The 22,040-nt window shown below is 40.6% G+C and overlaps 1 protein-coding gene across 1 annotated transcript in view; it reads left to right on the top strand.

Moving 5' to 3' along the window:
- Positions 1–1,352: 1,352 nt before the first annotated feature.
- LOC113503379 (RNA-binding protein MEX3B-like) overlaps positions 1,353–22,040 on the top strand; it is a 47,837-nt gene continuing 27,149 nt past the window's right edge. The window contains 1 exon segment of the mRNA XM_026885298.1: positions 1,353–1,750. Coding sequence (XP_026741099.1) covers positions 1,504–1,750 — 247 coding nt within the window. The 5' untranslated portion in view covers positions 1,353–1,503.

Below are 22,040 nucleotides of genomic sequence, written 5' to 3' on the forward strand. Positions count from 1 at the left end.
CGACACGAGGTGAGGTCAGATGGCCAATGGGCACGTTCCTCGAATTCCGTGTCCCGCCATTGATAAATACTTCTCACTTTGATAAGGGAGCAATACTTTGATGTGAGTTGAATGCCGATTACTGATTGTAATACAAAGGATGTGGTTAATTAATTAGATTCAAAAGTTCCAGTGGCCTCCACACCGACTACCAAATGATAAGAACTAACTGTAGGACTCATTCTGACTATCTAAAAACAAGTGATTATGTAGTTTTTGAACAACAATACTCGGGCGTCCGGCACTCGCGGGATTTGCAATCGATTTGATTAAAAACAATCTTAAAGTAGGTACTCTGACATTCTGACAGCCTAGTCAGCTCACATTACCTTTCGAGTGGGTTGTCAGAACCTCCAAGCGCAACTGTGAACTATGAATGAACCTCTAATGAACCAATTACGTATTTATAGAAATGTCACAAATAAACTCAACGAGGCGTACCTACCTTATTGAGTTTATTATACTAGCAATCTTTACTAAAATATCTGTACAGGTATAATATACTTATACTAGTGTAACATAATGCTGTACCCACGTTCACTAAGTGGGCGATAAAGCGTCTATTTTCAGGACAATGTGCTCCATGTTTTGCTTCACAGTGGCGCAGTGACGAACCGCTTGGACTTCTACGGTGGAGGTGCGGATCAAACCAGTTTTACGAAACTTATTACGACATATATTGATTTTAGTTCCGTACTTTTTGTGCCTTTCTTTATTGCTATAGTATCTACTATCTACTGTTCATTGGCGAGATGCGATAAAACAATAGACAGTCAGCAGCGCCGGCCAACGAGGTGTCGACGTTATCGGCCGGAGACAATCGCGGCTTCCAATACTACGAGCTGACGGAGATTCCGGTGGACTACTTACACTCTTGGCTACACTTATTTGTAAGGTACTAATGATAATGATAAGTCCTATTCCGCCATTTTATTTATAAACATGCTTATCTTTATTTTTTACTTTTTAACTTCAGGTACTGAGTGTAACAAATACACGTTACCCTATAAATCAAGGCATTGTTACAGTCGTTATCAGCGGCGTCCACCTAGAACATAAAACGTGATCTCGAAATAATTAGCTGTGAGCGCACGTCGCGCGTCGCGGGCAAGGTGTTAAAGTACGGACAAACCGCCGCCGCCGTGTGCTGTAGGTACAGCCAGGGCGGGCGGAAGCTGCGACGCATCCCGCCCTGGCTGCAGTCGCCCGCGCCCCCCACCCCGCCCCCCGCGCCCCCGGCGCCGGCCCCGCGCCCCCACCACCACCCCGCGCCGGCGCGCTGGGCGCGTGCGCTCGCCGGCCGGCAACTCAGTTCATCGCCGTGCCGCGCGACAGACACACGTGCGTCTCCCATGACAAATCGCGGCGTTTGAAACGATCGAACGCACCCCAATTTTTATCTTACCAGTGACAGAGAGGGCAACCTCTCTAAGTAAATCTATCAAAATAGCTTCTCAAGTGGAAATGCCGTCGAGCCTGTTCGGGGACTTGGGTGGCGGAGGTGGGCTGGTGGAGGACCAGCGCGCGTTCCAGCTGGCGCTGGAGCTGAGCATGCTGAGCCTGGGCGAGAGCCTGCCGCCGAGCACCGCGCTGCCCAGCCCGCTGGGCTTCGCGCCGCCGCCCGAGGACCGCGCCAAGAAGTCGCAGAACATGACGGAGTGCGTGCCGGTGCCTTCCTCCGAGCACGTCGCCGAGATCGTCGGCCGCCAAGGTACTGCTGCACGCTCAGTGTCCGTAGTGCCCGCGCCCGGCGCCGGCCGGCCGCGGCTCGCGCGCTCGAACAGCTGTAGAGGTTATTCGGTGTCACGTCACTCGCGGGGTTGAACAGCGCCACCCTTATGTAAGGGCGCACGTGCCGCCGGCCGCTTTTAGGTTATGTTCGATCATAACCAACACCCAGCGACAGGAATGTGTGCAAAAATCTGCTGACCGGCAGGAGCTCGCATTGTTTTTGTTTGTTTACCCTCGTTATATTTGTTGTTACGCTTTGTGCGAAGCCCGCACCGTATCGTAGAGGTGTTGTGTAGATAGCTGCGTAAATACTTGGCTGTTGGTTGTAGCCGTAGTAGTAGTAGGTAGTTGCGAGTGGCGCGGATCCCCTCAGCCGCGCCAGCCGCTGAAAGCTCACTGATAGTGTGATAGCGTGTCGCACGCCGCGCGCCGGCTCGCCGGTCGCGTGCTGCTACCATCACGTATTCTTAACTTTCAAGATCGTCCGATAAAAAAACGTAGAATTTACTTTAAAGGCAGTTTACTCTCATAATTTTATGAACACGTAGGTATAACGAAAGTAAATTTCTTATTTGAAAACATAGTTACCTATTATACGAGTAAACAAAATGAGTAGTTAAAGTCCAAAATTCATTCTGCCATCATATAAACATAACAAGAAAATAACTAGTGATGTTTAAAATTCTTGTAAAGTAATAGTGAAAACCATTATGCCCAGCTGTGGGAGGATAAAGGCTGTGGATGATGATGATGATGATGAATAGTGAAAACCTACAAAACATAAACTACCCACAAAAATGTGACTATCGTAGATATCCATTTTAATTTCTCGGTATTAGTTTCGTCCAAAATAAGTTTCGAAGATGTAAAAACTATTCGTTGGTTCTAATTAAAAGGTACATTTCGGCAAAAAAACTGTACCCAAGGGTTGGTTTTCTTTTTTGTAAGGGATGGGCAAAAAGTACCGACAAAGAGCCCTTATCGGGTCCAAAATTCTGTTCCCGGCTGCATAAGGAATCAATTATCTATTCTATGATTGTTTATTAGTTCAGGTAGATTCGTGGTCAAAAAATGTTAAACTATCGGAATTCGCTTGTTCTCAAATATTTTTTTTCTCATACTGTTTAACCTGTCACAGCTTATCCACTTTCGCGTAATATTTTTGTAACGTAGGTACTCGTAAATAGTTTGTTTTCGGTCTGCCGACAGTATACCTGCTTCAGATATAATTTGTATTTAATTAAGTAGTATTTTTTGTCTTAATAACAAGCATGCTTGTTAAAACATTTATCTATACATATATGTTATAATTTAACTAAATGGGTAGTTAGTGATGTATCATAAAAACTCGTATTTCATATTGTTGGTCGCTGTTTTCCTCTATGATTACGAAAACTATGTTATCATTATGTTATGTTAATATGGCGTTACCCGCCAAAAAGTTAATAAGCTCGTAAAAAGTATTTTACCCAAGGAAAACAACGATAACTCCACTTAGTCGGTTACTGTTATGAAATAGCTGAACTATTTTTGATTGAATTTGTATATTTAGATAGGTCAAGAATCGGGTTAATCGTGTTACTGCAGGGATATCGAACTTTCGTGGTTCTATTCAAAGTAAAATGTTATTAAAACAAGTTGGAACAGTTTAAATTCTGTAGGTTGTCGGCAGGGTCTTAGAAAATTTCGTAATCCTTCCTTATAGTTCGCGTATCAAGGTACAAATCTATTTTTATTTACCGAACGCGTTCCTAACCTACGACAACATTATTGACTGACCGCCAACGGCTTACCAATACTTGCCCACCTACTTAAAATTTACTATAATGTAACCAGCACTATGCAACCATTGTTAAGACACCACACAAAACAACAAAACAAACATAATCGAAAACTAAACTTAATCTTATAAATTAACTTTTAGTAGGTAAAATTTATAAATATAAATTAGCTATGTTATTTGACTTTAATCTGTCATTAAGGGGTTAAGATATAAATGCACAGGTCACGGTAAAAGGAAAACTTCGATCGCAATACTTAATTATTTAACTTCTTTTTTTTGCGTAATATTTTATTTCTTTGTAGGTATGTTCTCCTGGTAGCGTCTAGGATTTTAATTGTTATTAATGTCAAGTAGGTAATAAATAAACGATAGCTTTATTTATTTATGCATACATTCAATAAATTAGTACGAATATAAATATCTTGATCACTTAATAAGTTGACCTTAAGATATTTAAAATACAAAAGACGACGAAGATCCTCTTAACATTTCTCTTTGATCCAAGAGACCTTATTACTTAGTATCTCAATATTATAATGTTGCAATGAAACCTCCCCTCAATTGATTGCGGCATACATTTTAATAAACTTAAAAGCTACCTACCCATTAGTCAAATGATTAAGACAATCTGAATATTAAGGCGTGTTGCTATTGTATTATTTAGGAACAAGCAGATCACCAAAGGTCAAATACGATCGTTCACACGCGACAAATATCATGATTAGTATTCATAATTATGTTTTTAACACAACAATATAAAAAAACCTAATGACATCTGCCAAGTGTTATACTAATGATATTTTTAAGATAACAAATATTTTATAATATAAATACAAAGTAATAATAATAGTAAGTTAGTAATGTATTAAACAAAAACTTGTACCTATTTCGATCCGACCCGTTTAATAGTCCCCGTTTCGCTCGGAAACCTTTCCCATAGCTGTAGGACGAAACAATAATACTGTGCTATAGGTAGCTCGTGTATAGAGGTCCCTTGCATTTCCAGACTGAGGAACTTGTAAAACGAGAGCAAAAAACACAGCTGCTTAAGTTACAACCCTGTCTAACTACACGCGTCCTTATAGCGAGCGCAAGAATTTCGCACGGTACCCAGTGTACCCACTCACCGTGCTGGCTTTTGTTTAAGGAACGATATTCGGGTGACATTGTTCAATCATAATTTTCATGGAGCGTAGATTCTAGATTCAAATAAAAAAAAAAAAACAAGTTTCTTAATACGTCTCAGTTTATTTTAGGATAGTTGCAAACTCCTTTCAGCACATATCTTACGGTATTCCAAGCGATAAGTCCATCACACTGAACAGGATTGTCGAAGTATAAATTAAGTCGGAATATATTTAAATTAGGGAGGATCGGGTTCGTAAACTTGGCGCGATAAGGAGTGCGCGTGTTTCAAAACACTCGTTATACACAGGGTGTTACGTTCTGTTTCCTCCGCAATATTTTGATCGGTTCGCGATAAAATTTAATAAAACACGTTCTTTAACCTGCAGTAGCTTTGAAAACACCTTTAATTCGTTCTTTAGTACCCTTTTATGTTAATTTCTTGTTTATTAAAAGTTAATGTCAACAGATTGGTAATTTTTAAGGAGACAAAATAATCAAGCTTTATTAAAAAACAAAACACTTGTTCGTTATCTTCATAAGTTGTTCAAAACAATATCAGCTTGAAAGTTTTATCAATATTTTCAACTTATAAGCTCGAGATTCTTGCTTTACTTTTTAACAGTGATCAGCGTCTTGTATTAAATTCTGGTATAAGTAATTAAAGCCCTTATAAAATCACTTTATTTAAATATCAAACAAACTTATGGCCGAACAATTTGAACATAAACTTTGCGGTCGTAAAATATAATCTAAAGATGCAAAAAAAAAAAACACAAATCTCTCATATTTGAACTAAACCGTACGCATTTCTAAGAAGATGCTTATATTTTTTAAACTCGAAAGCACAATAGTCGGTAATTCAATACTGACGCATTCGACTCGCTGAAATCATTTCGCGTGGAAGACTTTTATTAAAGGACCTCTTATTGAGTACAAGTTTTGCCAACTTTTTTTATATACCTGTACTTTGTGTTCCTTGTTCAATTTTATCGAGTTCTTTTGATTAGGGATTTACTAGGATTGTTTTTTTTTTCTATATTCAAATTAGACATACACAACTGGTCTATGTACTTTTATTTATGGATTTGTAAAGTTCGTTTTCATGTATATATTATATTTTATCGGGGTCATTCGACGACGTGAGTTTCTAATACTTCGTAAGCACAGTTGGTCCTTGTAGGCAAGTTTCAAAATTTGACCAACATTTTATTTCGTGTTCAGCCTACGTATGAGCCATCACATGGCTATTGTAGAACAAAAGAAGGTAAAAATAGATTTCCATGTATCCCGGGGCCCAGCTATACTTATTGTCTATTGTAAATTCGTGTCAAAACCTAATACGACCTTTTAACAACGCACTTTTCATACGGTGTGAATATTAAATAAGTCTATCCGTTGATCGGGACGTTTTGTCGCAATTTGAACCTTATGGACGTGGAAATAAAATATGTCAGAGAGCGGGATATCTTTGTTTGTACCAATGACATCTGTTCAAGACAACGCAATATACCAAAAGGAGGTTGTTTAAAATTCTCGCGTTTACGCACGGACACGGCGTGACGTCACGTCCGGTGGAGGACTCGTGTCGGGCCCGCGCCGCCTATCGATACGATTGTCGATGATTGTGTCGATGTCGATGTCGATCGGGCCTCCTGTCGGCGCGTTTGTTGTTTTGATTTGTAGTGGCGCGCCGGACAATGTTTTTGCATCTGTAAATCCGATGTATTACAACGAACTGTCCAACTGTCACGCAGGCATTTACACGACGTATACTTTATAGTAGTCGGCCAACTCAAATGATATCTACGTTTCAGTTTTATTATTTATTATGATCACATGTATAAATGTAAATCTCTTCGCAATAACATAGTCCTTTTACATGTATCATGCATCAAATCACATCACGTCAAATTAATTTGTTAAGTATCGGTAATACTAAAAATGATTCATCCGATCAATCAAGTTAGGATATGATCGCAGCAAGTCGAGCCAGTAAAGTTCCCAAACGTCGAGGTGTCGGTAATTCATCCCTGTCCGTGACGAGCAGGTTCTATGACGAGTCGCTAGAACCGGTTCCTCATCAATGACTGCCTACCCCACTCCCGTCTGTTTACCCACCTTGATACATTTTTCTCGAAAATAACTCTCGATTTTGACGTTACTAGACCGCTTCGTCGCTTCTAATTTCTTTGTAACTTTACACTGATGAGAAATGATGCTAAGCACTCGATAATACCGTGGGTATATTACGAACAGAGTTCTTCTTGAATCTACTTAGTTTAAATCTTGCAAAAACAAGTAAGCTATTGAAAATAGATGCAAGCTGTATTTATGTTAATCGATGTAATTTTCAAACATAAACGAAAGAGAAAACAATCTCGTAAAGCACACGTGCGAGCGGAATGTACTAAGATCGCAACACCGGCTAGGCAGTGAACGCCAATCGGCAAGATTCGCAATGTGGCTCGGCGTGCGTTCCGGTCGACGCCACCGCAGTCAGGGTCAAGGCTTCGGCTCCTGCACACTGCTGCTCGCCTGGTGGCCGCGAGCGCACAGCGCCGCTGTCTTGTACTATCGCCCCGTCAAGCGGAAATGGGACGCTAAAAGCGAAACTGATAGGCCTCACTTAAATTATGCAATTCCCACGACTATTGTATTGTACTAATTACGCTAATGCTAGAAATTATGTCGTTCAATGCCACAACTTTAGGCTAAAACAGAGTTCACTTAGTTACTTTCCATTCATAACATCTATCTATAATATTTGTTAAGTATACTACTCTACCTAACTTTAAAATTTGTAATGTATTTTTTATAATAATAAAGGTCAGCTTAGAATCATAAACTATGGAATATTAAGTCGCTTGGTTGTTAACGGACTGAGAGATATAAACTTTAACAAGATTACACAAATCCTATTCGTTGACAATTTTTGAATGAAACTACTCTGTTGATAAAAAAATAAACAAGCATGTGTCTCGTCGTTGCCAAGACGTCCCGAAATTCCAGGGCTCCATTTTTTGTGTGACTTGACAGATGCATTCGGGGACGCCACCAACCGCATCTTGCGTCCTTATCGTACATTCGGAAATGAAATCTACGGTTGTATGAGTTGTGTATCTACTACGTCGAATTTGAGGGTTATTTTAAGGAGCATTTCTCCGTCCTTGTCGCTCGAAGTGGCGCCACGGCCGCGGAAAGAAAAGAGCGAAGCCCGAACTAACTCGCTCCTGTTTGTATTGCGCACGTCGCACCGCCGGCATTCTTAAACATGGTTACTTTTTGTTTTGGACGCGAACCACTAACTAGCGGCGAGGCGCAGCGAACTAGAAATCATTTCGAATCATAGCGCGTTGCGAAAGAACAGCGTGACGTCACGGTGCGACGGCACCCCCACGTCTGCGAAACTTAGGGACCCTAATGAATGACTTCCTAATTGCCGCGGCAGCACGAATAAGCCCGTAATCCGGCGCGAAAACTGCTTCGCCGTTTAATTGTAGACCTTGAGCAGTTTTGTTTCTGAGCTTGAAATCGAATGTCAGAAGTCTCGCGACATGTACTCCTGGACGAGAGTGGCAACGCTCGGATCGAACGGCCGCAACCGCAGTGACGTTGCAGAGTGAAATGAACTCTTATTATATGAGGCATTAGTTCTTATTTAGATCGATCTCGATTAAAATGATGCGATGAAGTGTCAGCGGCCGGCTGGGGCTACGTTATAGAGCGACAAGTCGATATGCTCCCGCACTAATGTTGACAACAATCCATCTCGGGCTGTCAGCCGGCGCCGCGAATTAGACTCACTCCCATTTCGATTTACTCTTCATCCAGGGCCAGTAAGTAATAAGCGGGCATCCCGCGGGCGACTTTCATTATTCCGTCTTACACGTTCGCGGTTATTTTCCAAGAGAACTATGCGATGGCAATTTCTGTCCGAGATTAATTTATTTGTCGCGGACTACATTATTGTTGGGAAAAAAATCTACGATACGTTTTTCTCGTGAAGGTTTAATGACAGGATATGATGTTAATGTCTTCGAGTCAAAGTCCGTGGAGCACAGATGTGCAAAATGTTGTCGCTTTGAAGAATTGTTCCGTTCTACCTAGCAACAACACATGTGCGCTAGTACCCGCTAGTACTACAGCTACGCGATTACTGAACTACACGACTCGACAAAATTAATTAGTTAATATTTAGAAATACGATTCTAGCCTTGAATACCACTTACCAAGGAGTTATTCCTTCTAGAAAATTACTGGATTTGGCAGAATCTCAAAAAAAATAGATAAACAAAAAAAGCTGAGGCCCTTGCTGAGTTCTGTTAAACATTCAAGTCCGAACAAGTCGTCGACAAGGATGACGTAACTCTAGCATGTGTACCCTAAATAACATCTATGGCGAATCGAAAGCAACCGTTTGAAGGACCATTAAACAGTGTAAGGTACTCTTAATATTGTCAAGAAGATAAAAAGCTACACGGCCGGTATCAGTTAGGGACGTTATAATATATTGTCCGTTTACAAATTCTTCCAAGTTATCGTTAGGGTCGCCATCTGCCAACCGCCTCGGGAGCGGCGCGCGCGCCACCTGCCCCCCAACCGTCTTCACATTCACATCATTATTGATAGCTTAACAATTGCTTATCAACCTACTCGTTAACAAGGAAATACTATTAAGTCGAGTTAAATTATCCGATACGTCTTAAAAATTAAACCAACAAAATATATTTTCAACACGAGTACAAACCGTGCAGTTCACAAATTACCTTATTAAGTTCTTAATTGTCTTGAAATCATTTTAATGTATCAAGCTTTAGTCAATAATATAGAATTAACGTTGAATGGCATTCGTACTGGTTTTACCGAAACGATTTACTCGATTCCCGCTCAATAGCAATCGATTTAACGGGTGACTGTCGCATGGCCGCTTAACAAAACAAAAATAAAAACCGAGGCAGGTGCAACCTGTGGCAAATACCTATGTACTCGACTGACTTACATTCGGAATGTCGTCTAGTTATACCCAAAGAGTTACAATGCTATTTTATGAAACTCTTTTTAATTCCCAGCATCGACTTTAAAAACATATTGAATTCAAATTTCGATCAGTTATTTATTATGTGCCAGACATTTGACAATCGTTAAGGTCCTTGTTTATGATACGTTGAACACATGTTACTATCAACCGTTTTTAAAACCGTTCTAAATTATGATTGTACCGTAAATATATCCACGAGTAATGAATAATACAAAAAGCTCTCAGATATATTAACAGGGATAAAAGTGATTCGTAAAATAAGACGTTCTCCATTTGCACCTTTAACCGTCTTGCCAGTGATGTTATTCAATTAAATTAAAAAGGGCAACGACAAAGCTCCATTCTGCCTGTAACCGACAAACATTGGCAGCTGCGCTTTCCGTTTCGAAACCGAGTGCGTGCGACCCGTAACCGGCGGCCGACTCAACGGTCGCGACTGCCACCGCTGACACCTCACATTCACCGCACTAATTAAACAACTACAAATTAATCTATACTAGATAAATTAATTAAGTAATAAAATACTTAAACGGTGGAGTATCTGGTGCAATTAAATTATATTTGCATTTATTTATTGAGTTTATGAATATAGGTGAAGAAAACTTTGTCAATATACTTAACATACACACTAAGTTAATACACTTTTGCGCATTTTAAATTATCGAACGGAGCGGGATGTTTTTGACTTACAATTAGCAAGTGTAAAATTGTAAATAAAGACACGACTAATCAACTGCTAAAATGACATGATACTAGAACATGGGCTCCCTGTAACGGTAGCTAACTTGACTCACTACTAGGGTAACATAAACGAAGACAGGTTCTAACCGATTTTAATAATAGTCTAATCTAATAACTAATAGCGTCCTTCAAAGCGGGCCCTTTGGAGGCGCGCCCCACGTGAACTGGAACAAACAAACAATAAGACGCGACTGAGTCTACAAAAGTATTTTATACTCAGATATACTGTAATACAAGGCTTCCTATGAATCATTTTATTAGTGACTTATTGCGCATTTGTTAGTAGCTGCGGACGTAGGGTTATCGCTCGTCTATCACAATAAGCGGAAATTTATAACTTAATGTGAACACACACTTACGAGGAGACGGATGAACAGTCAGGAGCGTCACAAAACGACTGCAAAGAATTCAAGGAGCGATCGCTGACCGCGCATTGTGAATGAGCTGACAACTTCAACGCGCAGTACTTTGTGACACTTTAAACTTTTGTCTCGAGACAATAACCAGCTACAGAAAAGAATTTCTTATCTAATGCATTGTCTGAAGCCTTAAAATTGTTAAATTGTTTAACACTTGCAACAAAAGCACCGATGTTTTGTCAGAAACATAACTGTATCTTAAAGTGACCACCGAAAAAAAGGTCCTTGTGAGAGCTTCGGGTCGCTATTAACTCACGGGTTCTTTAAATTCCCGTGAAAGAGTCTACCTGCTCTTTTCGGTCTACCTGCGCACTAATCATACGTATACCATAAATTAAAAGCACGTTTAAACGTTTGGAGAGGGATTTATGGCGATCTCGGAGTTCATTATTGTCGCATTTGCGTATGCTCCTTATCTGACATGTGTGGGGTGGCGCACGATCCTTATTAATGAACAGCGCCGTGAGGGTGTATCACTGTTCTCACCTAATAGATTGTGTAGTTAGTCATATTGGGCATTGGTATACTTTCTAATTAATTTCAATTACAAATTTAGTTCACGTTAATTTTTCATTTTGCTGCAATGATCGTGTTAAGAGTGCTTTACCGTGCTTTCACCAGGGCTGCAGGCACTGAGTGGAGGTCTAGTTGTGAAAGACTATAGTGTGCGTAGTGGGTGGCGAGCTCTCAGCGTGTAAGCCGATATTTCCCTCGTGAAAATGTGCTCAATGGTCGGTGTCGTATTGCCCCCGGCGGGCGATGCGTGTCGAGCCTTTAGATTTTCGTCTCGCATGCTGGTACATTATTTCGCGTCGTTAATTATTGTGTACAGCATTTTTTTGTACTGTGAGGCTCACATAAGCCACCTGTCGGTTGTTGTAATTAAAGATTGCGCGCAGGCTCGCTCGATAAAAGAAGTTCCTCCGGTCGCTCCGGTCCGTACACGTTCACCTTCAATAGTCGCGTATTTTAATAAAATGACAGTATTTATAGATAGCCGATGGTTAATCAAACTAATGAGCTGCAACTTTAACTGTTGTTTGGGCTTGGGTTCGGCGGACGGCGCAGGTTGAGAGAGGCGATCTTAAGCTGGAATCGTTTCGTTCCCGGGAGGCGGTGCAGCTGGCGGAAAGGCGCCATCTGCCGAGCGGCGCCCGGAAATGCAATTTTGTTTTGTTTTTGAATTTGAAATCGGCTTGAGTTCGATTCTTGAAACAAGTACCACCGTCCCCACGGGGCTGGTATTGTAGTGCAGGAGCGAGCACCACGACTCCTACAGTGTTGTGGTCACAGTCGCGTGCCCGTTTCGCTCGTAATTCTGACAATAATAAAATATTTCAAATTATAATACACCTTTACGTCGTATAAAAAGGAACTATTAATTTATTCATGCTAATAAAATTAAGGGGTCAAAACAACCGCCAGTTGTTCAGCTGCACAGGAAAATAACTCAAGCGTCGAAAATGAATTTTTGATGGTCGTAGGATATACGAGTGGATTGGTATTGACACGTGTTTCGATATTTATATAATGTATTCATAATATATGAACATATCCTTCTCACATTTTGTTCAAAGTTCATAATACTCCAAGGGTGGGAGAAAGGGTTTTGATAACATGAAATTACGCTTAATGACACCGACAATCGACATTGTATACAAAAACATATAGTTATTTTAAAATTTGGTATTTCCGTACGAAAAGCCGTCAATCAGTGAGTGCCACATCTGCCGAGTGCACCTGCCGCCGAGTTTTTGCCTGCCGACAGTGCCAACACAACCTCACCGAGTGCATCAGATGGTCTCGCTGATAAACTTGCTAGCTTCTAATATTTTGAGCCCCTTCCGAGAATAGTGATGGAATTGCTGAGAAGGGAAACAAATGAAAACCTAATTTAATGAAATGGTACTGTTAGGTTTTCAGACCGAAGTAAATCATCAGGTCGTTTATTTAACATCACAGATATAACTAACCTTTTGTACTATGCCCCGGTAATCTACATTCGGTTATATGAATGTTTAATTTTACCTTCAAAATAAGATACTAACTACACAAAAGAATGCACATTACGCATTTACAACGGCAGGTTTGACTCGGGGCATACAAAACAACAGATTAATGTCCGACTCCTTCAATAACATAATTTAAAACCGGCCGATTGCGTCAATCACAGCCTCCTTACACACATTTACATTGCAATTGACACCTGGGGCACGAACCATGGAGATCGTATTCACTCACCGATTGAAAAAAAATCGCTCTTCTCCTCTGGGCACGCACCCGAAGAAATTACAGCCCGTAATTTCTACTCCTGTAGGTAATTGAAACATGTCTCTGGCGAAGCAAGAATTGTGCCCGGTAATGGATCTCGCAGAAGTGCAACAATAGCGAGCCTCCATAATGACAGCCGAGAGGAACTGCTCACATGAACGTTGAACACCATCCTTCGTTCGTTTCGAGTATCGAATAAGTACAAGTATCGATAATGACCGTATTAAATAAACTATAAAACGATTATATAACTCGGCGGCGAAGCTGCGCTCGGAAAGCGAGAGCCGCGGGGTGGCATTCCTCCGTAATAGTCCTTAGAATCGAGACGATGCACCGACATCCTTTCGCGACAATCAATTTCGGACGCGCGGCCGGCCAGCGGGCCAGCGGACCCTAGTCCCTCACTTTTTACAAGATGGCACACGATAGCGAGCCACCGCACACGCAACTCTTGCATCCTGACAACAAAATTGCTGCTATTTTAAAACAATCTGCGAAAAGTAGCATTGTTGGACATTACACCATTCAAATGGAATTTCTTTAGCCGTTTGGTTTACTCACATGCGATTATTGGAAGTCTTCATGTAGTCATGTAAGTCGAAAGCGTCGGCCGCCACCCCGGGAGCCTTCTCAAACAATGGTCTAATTTATTGTGATAGAATCGGCGTTCTTCACTCGGCATAACTAAATATATGCTAAATTGCTAACCTTTCCGCTGGCGGTATTGAACAACAATTTTATTATAATTGGCAACGCGGTCAACGATTCTTGGAAATTGGCTTTTTTTCTCCCTTTATTTCCAACATTTAACCGATCTTGTTTTTGCGCCGGAATCGCTCGAATGGACCTTTGTTCTCCGCCATATTGTTTTTAATGTCGAACAGTTGGCAAGGAAACAACGAAAGTGAGTGAAAGTATGCGTTGTGATCTATTGTGCGATGATTAGGAAACTAAATATAAAGGGCTTTCTGCACGAGCTCCTGCGAGAATCCTAATAGTTCGTTGTCCAATCTACATCCATTCCAACTGGATGTAAAAAATCTAGTTAGACGTTTAAAACCAATTGAAACTGTTGTATCCTGTTCCCATTAAAATGCGACGTCAATGTCAAGTATATAGTGTTTTTATGTGGCGAGTGAGGTTGACACAGAAACACAGTCGCGGTAATTAGGGGCAGCGGGAGCAGCGCGGCGAGGTGTGAGCCCGAGGGAGCGCAGCTGACGCGCGCGCCCGCCCGTGCAGCGGGACTAGTCACACAGAAAATGTATGCACTGTTACTGCTATAAAAATACCATTAACAACTATTTTTCAAACAAAACTTAATCACTGTATTAAAATGCCATTCACTTATTTTACCTAAAAGATTCAATTAAACCGACCGACTACATAAATCAAGTTTTTAATTATATTTTAAACAACTTTAGCAATCGTTGAATATTTTGTCCTAAATACAATACAAAGGCAATAAATAACATATTCGATATTTCAGGAATGTCCGAACAGTCATTAAGATGCCGACGACAGTTTTAACGAAAACGCCGTATATATCGGTTTCGGCTAATTCTATATTCTGCGGAGTATCTCACGGGTTTTGACAAATCTGAGCGTTGCCGTCTAGTCGAGCGTGACCTTCCTCGTGTGTCTCGTATGTTAATAATGTAGGCTAGGACGCGGCTCCGAATAATTTGGGAGGTCTTTATATCGGGTGTAGTAGCCGCAGCCGTTTGATGTGGCCGGCGTTTCATCAGACGATTTATAACACATAAACATCGACTGCGGACAAAATGATTCACAATTCATTAAGATGTTTATCACTTTAAGAAGAAAACCTAATAACGTCATGGTTCTTATGTGTAATAATCGGCGAAGCGAGACAAAGGTAAGCCGGCCAGAGAATGTCATTACGACAAACTTAATCGAATAGGCATTCAGAGGAATGCAATACATAAAGCTTTTTTATTATTACTTATTTAGTAATTTATCTTCAAGTTGATGGTAGTCTGTTATTGGAAAACAACATTATCTGAAGTCATTTACGAAGCTCACTTGGACTGAACATCATGCACTTGATCATATTATTTTAGGTATGTTTACGCGCACAGTATTCTATGATGCCCATCCTTATTCCAAGATAATCAATTTAAAGTTTTTGTGAAAGTGTATCGTGTCCACACATCCAGGTCAATAAGGACGGCGCTCGCCTCCTCGTGACCACATTTCCATCTCATTGCAAGGCTCCTCTCAAGTGCCCATCTGTGAGAGCTCTTCGCTGCATACGACTATCTCAGAAAAATATTTTTCATAAACCGGAAAATAAATTTCTTACATCAATTATACGTATACGCTTCTTCACCCACCATCAATAAGTAATTTACTCATCAAAGTCTCGAGTGTGAAGACTTAAACGGACAATCGACCTTTTTACAATGATACAGCTTTTTATAAGAATCTAATTGAAATTCGAACAATAAACATCAAGTTAGAATCTCATTAGAACCACCCATCAGTAATTTGACTCACAAGTAATCTTACTCGATTCAAGTGGCGAAAAATCGTGAGCTGTTTTTTACCGATTTTCGTCATCGATTCGGCCAGCGCAGACCCGGCTCATAGATCAAAGTGTTTAGCCGCCAGTTGACAGATGTTTTGATATTTCGCAGATTATTATAATGTATGCACGGATGACTTACTGTGCGCTGGTGGCCTGTTTTTTTCAACAAAGTTACTTGTAAGTGACTTTGTATAGGTCGCGATCGACAGCACGGTGGTCTGCGAGCACCTGGCGAACGAACCCGGAAAGTAAAATGTCAGATTTATATTGTCGGCGGTAATAAGTTCGCGGGTGGGTTGTTGTTTTGTTAAGGTAACGCCCTGTGGTTATGACGGTCACTCGAGGACCTCATAAACGAAGGTTCCTAATTAAATTAACAAACTAATCGCCCAAGACGCGTTCCCAATTTAAATTCAAACGCCGCAAATCGGCGGTCTCGTGGCACATTCGAAATTCGAATAATCGTTTATTAGTTGCGCCCTCCGCTGGGTTGCCAGGCTCAGGCGGCCAGTTCCCCGTGCGTTGCACTCGATTACAAGATAACTTAATGTCTTCGTCATTCGAGACAACTTTTTGCGATGTTTTGCCACAATTAAATATGCATTTTTGGTCCGTCCCCAAACTTGTTATCATAAGTAGTTAATTAATTTTTAAATCGGATCCTTTTAGCGACAACTTTTATTTTTGTTGAAATGTTCCAAATGTGTAACAGTCGACTGTTAATTTATTGTGTTTGCGAAACAAATTTGTGAACGAATAATAAATAAGCTAGGTAGATATAACGTTAGGACCCGCGTCAGTCGGACACAAGATTCTTTGTGTCGGTTTACGACATCGTCCGTTCCGGCTGCCGGTGACTCTAGCGACCTAAAGACGACCTATTGCAAACAAAAAATAAAGCTGCCCATTCACAAGCACGACATCTCGAATAACCTTGAACTAGTTTGACTGGGCGGGAATAAATCTGAGAGACAGACATGGCAACACCGGGCGGCGGCGCGGGTTAAAAAGCTCGCAGTTTCGCCGTACCGCTTAGAGCAGACGTGTTATTATCTTATTATTATAATATGGTATTATCCGGAGCCGCGGCGTTGCTCGCTGGTTACGCTATCAGCCTAACATCAAGTCGAAGCGCGAGATACAGCCGCCGGAGAGGACGCGGGACGTTATTGTAGAGCATAATGTAGGACGAATATGTTACGCGCTGTGAGAACTCTTTATAAACTAATCCCACCTGTTGAAATTTATGAGCACTTAATTATATCTGCATCGTATAAATTTTATGGCATAAAATTATTAAGTACCCCAAAATTAATATTGCACAAAAAATTCGTGTTACAAATACAGCCAAGGTAAATAAGACATTTTTTGTAGACGTCTCTAATCTAACAGTTGTTGATTTTTTGTGGATTGCGTCAGCGTTGCAGTATGCACGCGGTGGCTGCGCGCCGGGTCACACGCGAGCGTCTCATGTAGGTCCTAATGGCCACAAATCATAATCATCGAGCTTAGCGGAATAACAACGAAAAAAATAAGCACATTAATCTTAATTCTACGTTACCATAAATAATATTAAGTTTTTTGTTAACAGTAAACTATGAGAAACGGTCCGATGAAATATAGCGATGCAATAAAGAAACCCTTTTTTATTTAGACATCAATTGGCCAATCGATAAATAAATACTTAAATAAGGCTAGGATAGCGGCCGCTACAACCGCTACAACCGCTACAACCGCTACAGGTAACAAATTAACTCGCTACACTTAAAATATATAAATAACTACTTATTTGTACAGTATAATGACAGGTTTGGTGATTGCTTCTACATCGTATTGTAATTATGAATCATAAACAAAGAGCATCGAGTTTTAGGTGGTCGAGAAAAAAAAACTGCTAAAAACTAATCTGTTCACAGCAATTAACCTATCAGGCTTATTTAGTGTTCAAGGTTGCCGATAATAAATGGGTGCTATAGTTCCTATATACCTACTGTCAATCTAGTTTTAAATATCAGTAATTATATCGAACAATGATATATTATCGTTTTTTAAAACGTATTCGTTTCTCTCAAGGAATGCTCGCGTTTCTCAAATTGCCGCCAAACAAAAGGCTACGCAAGTCTTATTTTGGAAATCCTTTCAGAAAATATACGGTTATATTTAATTTCGGTTGCAACGTTATTATTATGTAAACGATTAAGTAACAAAAGAACTTTGAATGTTTTGTTCACAATTCGTGATATAATTTACGAAAATTTCAATACAAGCTTTTTTACAATACAAAACTTGAGAGTAATATCGCAATAACTTTTGAGAAGTCGGTCGCATGTTTGGCTTCGTGTTAAATATTTCACTTCGGGTTGTTTTCATGGACTAGGGCAACAAAAACAAGAGGATGTATCGGAACGTCTCAGTACACATAGACAAACCAGTTCTGCACTATGCTGCTCCCACACATGGAAGGTTTCCCTACGAGAGCCCTGCGGTAACAACCCGTCTGATAGATTGCTTCATTTGATACTTGCGATGACCACTTTCATTAGCATGTAGCCCTAGTCAGATGCCCACTCACCACACGACACTGGTCAACCGACACGTGTAAATCAAGTGATTATTATTTTTCTTAATGTCGTTTTTTATAGTACCGACTTTAATATTAACTTCACGGGGATATTAAATAATTACGAGGCCTTGGCGTTGAACCCACTTCCTTGCGGTTTCCTTTCCATGTAAACGTTACGAAAGTATTAACTTTATATTGGATTTCACGCATGAAGTTTCTACGAAGCTGATTTCAAAATAATACCTTTATTACTTTAACAATTGTCAGTAAAAAAATATACTATAGTAGAAAAAGCGATGTGATGACACATTTTAATTCTGCATCCTCCTAAATGTATTCGTCTTACCACTTGCATCCTTCAACTATAGCATTATTCAATAAATGCGTACATGCACACCAATATCTGAGCATTACATACATCCGGCGCTGGGCTTTCGTCTGCCGCGCCGGGCGCATGCGCCATTGTCCGCCGGATGTCTTGCGGTCACACGCAATTTCACAACCTCTGCACTCCCTCGGCATTCGCGATCGGGCCAACACGACCTAATAAGAGAGCTAACGAGGGATAATGTTATTCTTACCATAAATTGTTCTGAATAAGCTTCTTTTATTGAGCTATTTAACATACAAAAAATCTTGTATTAATTTTTCAGACTTCGCGTCTCGGGTCTTGATTTAAAAGGACGGTTCAAACACACCTACCTATTACTTACCCACTTATTTAATACAAAAACTATGTTACTATTAATATGATTAGCTGTTATTACTGTCAGGTAGGTATTGCATACCTGACGCGAGTTAGTCGAGACTAATAAAACATTGTTAATTTGTTTCGATTAATGTTCAGGTCAAAAGTGGGGTTAGGCACCATTTAAAAACATCACGTTCAGCAAATTAATTGACTTACAATGAATGGGTTTCGGTACCAGACGTGACCCTGGGCGAGTTAACCAAAACAGTAATCGAATTTACAAGGTCCGTCAGTGCTGATAACACAGCATCAATCATCAAGGAGTTCTCACGCAGCAGTTCGTGTATTTTCGATTATTTGTTGTCGTCCCGACCTACCTCGACGTCAGTCTGCGTGGGATGCGGCCTTCTATCTAAATTGTGCATTTATTTATAGATTTATCGTATACTTATACATTTTGCAGCAATTAGCTATTTATAGATGATCATACACTTCCATTTACCGTAATAGCCTGCGCCGATCCGCACATAGAAGTACAATAAAAACTTTATTGTTATAAAATCACTTATGTAACGTTAATAAATATACTTATTATAATAATGTTAATTTATATTGACATGCGTAAGACATCAATCAACAAAGGATTTCTTTCATTTGACTAGAGTCGTTGACTTATTGCTTTCTCTGATAGGTCAATATGTGACTTGATAACAATGTTATTGCAATTTTATGTCGCAAGATTCCCGTTCATGACGATTAATTAATTATACGACGATTACCTATACGTTTATCTGGCGATCTATATTCAAAAGGTTTTTGTTGCCGCCAGGCATTGTTTCTGAGCGCGGTCGAATTTAAATCGAGAAAAATAAAAGTGTAGCGAACAGGCCGCGCGACCCTATCGCCCTTAGTTTTTAATGCTCTAGGTTTTGTAACGGTAAAGCGGGCGTCACATTCGGCACTGGCGGGGCCGGCGCTGTCATTTCGACAACTAATAACCCCGGTGGGGTTCATAATTTATAAGGCGGTGCATGTGACCGCTTTTTACCTCGGCCGCCGTCCATCGCCGCCGTCTGGGAATCCGCAACAAAGACCGAGCGAGATTCCGTTTTGCATTCCGCAAGTATTCGTGTGCGACGAACGACTACGAATTTTATGTCTTGAAATGTGAATTTGCACTGAATCGATCACTAAGAAAGTCGCATTAGTGAATCGATTTCATTATTTATGTTTTGCGATTCCCACGCTGAGCTGGTTTAAAAGTCCGGCTGGTCTGCCCGTGGTACTTATTGTTCCGAGGCGATGTTTCATCTCACCTTCGGCGTCATTTTTATTGCGCGCGCCAATTGAAGTGGAAATTCGTGGCCGTGCCTTGTACGCGAGTGACCCACTTTCGGTGCCATAAACCGCCCCATCAAATTTCGTCCCGGCAGTTTCGGGTTAAAAGTTGTGTGAGATTCGGTTAACTCTTGGTTTTTTAGCGACTCAGGCCCGTTGCATTCCCGCTTTTACGATCATCTCCCTTGACCGACGCCTGACAGAGTGATCGTAAAAGATTCGATTTCATTTCTTATTGTTCGCCTTTCGCGAAATCTAATTGAAGTCGGTAGGGTACCGCGAGCCCACCGCGCCGTTTACGCGTTTTTAATTTTACTGCTCAGAGAGGCTGAATTATGTCCCTGCGAACGATAATGACGACCGGTGTGAGTTCCTTCATTACTTTTTATAACACATTAAAGGTTTAAATGGTTCTGGTGAAAATTTGCCTCAGTATTGTTTGTGTGACAGTATCTGTTTTTGGCGTCGTTGTTTCGCCAGAAAGCTGCGCTTGCGCCGCGATTAAGTTTACAGCACAATAATTATTGTCATCGGTAACTACTGCATAAATCTGCAGTAAGCACGACCTTTATAAGATCGCAACAAGATCAGCTCGACTGCACAAATAATCATTGCATGTCCTCAACTCTATTTGTTCCGATTACCTCGCTCCCAGTAAGACTTGTTTTGGAGGCTACCCACTCTTCCTATCTTTTACTTAGGAGGTTCGTCGACTTCGTAGCTGCCGATTTATTGCTGTATTAAATGTCCATATTTGACGTAAAAGGATATTGTGTATGCGTGTATAAATTTGCCTTTGATTCTTTATCGCCTGGCACCTGTGTGACGTGACTTCAGCTGACGTGTTGTAAGGTCGGTTAGAAATTAGGACAGATTAGAACAATAGTGAAAGTTGACCGTTACATTTATTGAAAGTTCGTAGCGAGTGTTTCTGTACTATTTAATAATTGTCGTTTGAGTGAGAATGCGGTACGTCAGCGGAACAATTATAGAATATAGTTATGTTCATTGAGCGGCGGGACGCGGTGCTGGCCGCGTCCACTACGCACTGGCGCGGTGCGTGCGGTACATTGCTCTTGCGCTACTCTGACTCACTTTAAATTCTCAGCTCGTAGGTCTGCGTCACACGCCTATCGGAAACACTAACGGCCGGGACGCGTATTTAAATACACCCTGACCACTCTTACCTGATCCTTTAGTCCACATTGATTTTTATGATTACCGCAATCTTTTGAGCACTTGAAGGTGAGACTGGGGGTCAGAGTACATCGGTGGTGCAATAATGCCTTGCTTGTGGCTCGCACCGACATGCTGTTTAAAACTAAATATTTTTATAAGGAAAGTATGTGCGTCCTTATGTAAATAACATTTTGAAGGTTAGATTAAGCTTTATGACAGTCGAAATACTCGTATGTTTTTTGGTTTTCGCTTGTTTTGGACATGTTGTAAAAAGGTTCATCAAGAGTAGTAATGTTAGTTAAAGAACACATGTATGTTTGTAAACACGCTTGTTTTATGCGTCATTATACCGCTTTACGTAAAAGTGGTGTTATGTGTTTGGTTTTCAACGCGTGCTGTTGTTTACGACATTTTTAACATTTCTCATCGCAGATACAAGATGGCATCAGATATGATAACAGTTTGACATTTTAAAGAATTTCATTCGCCCTTAAATTAAAGTTAAATTGAGATTTGAGACCTTTGCATTAGAAGGAGTTTTATATACTCATACTGTATTTGTTAATTA

The sequence above is a fragment of the Trichoplusia ni genome, chromosome 19, assembly GCF_003590095.1.
Source record: "Trichoplusia ni isolate ovarian cell line Hi5 chromosome 19, tn1, whole genome shotgun sequence".
NCBI lineage: Eukaryota > Metazoa > Arthropoda > Insecta > Lepidoptera > Noctuidae > Trichoplusia > Trichoplusia ni.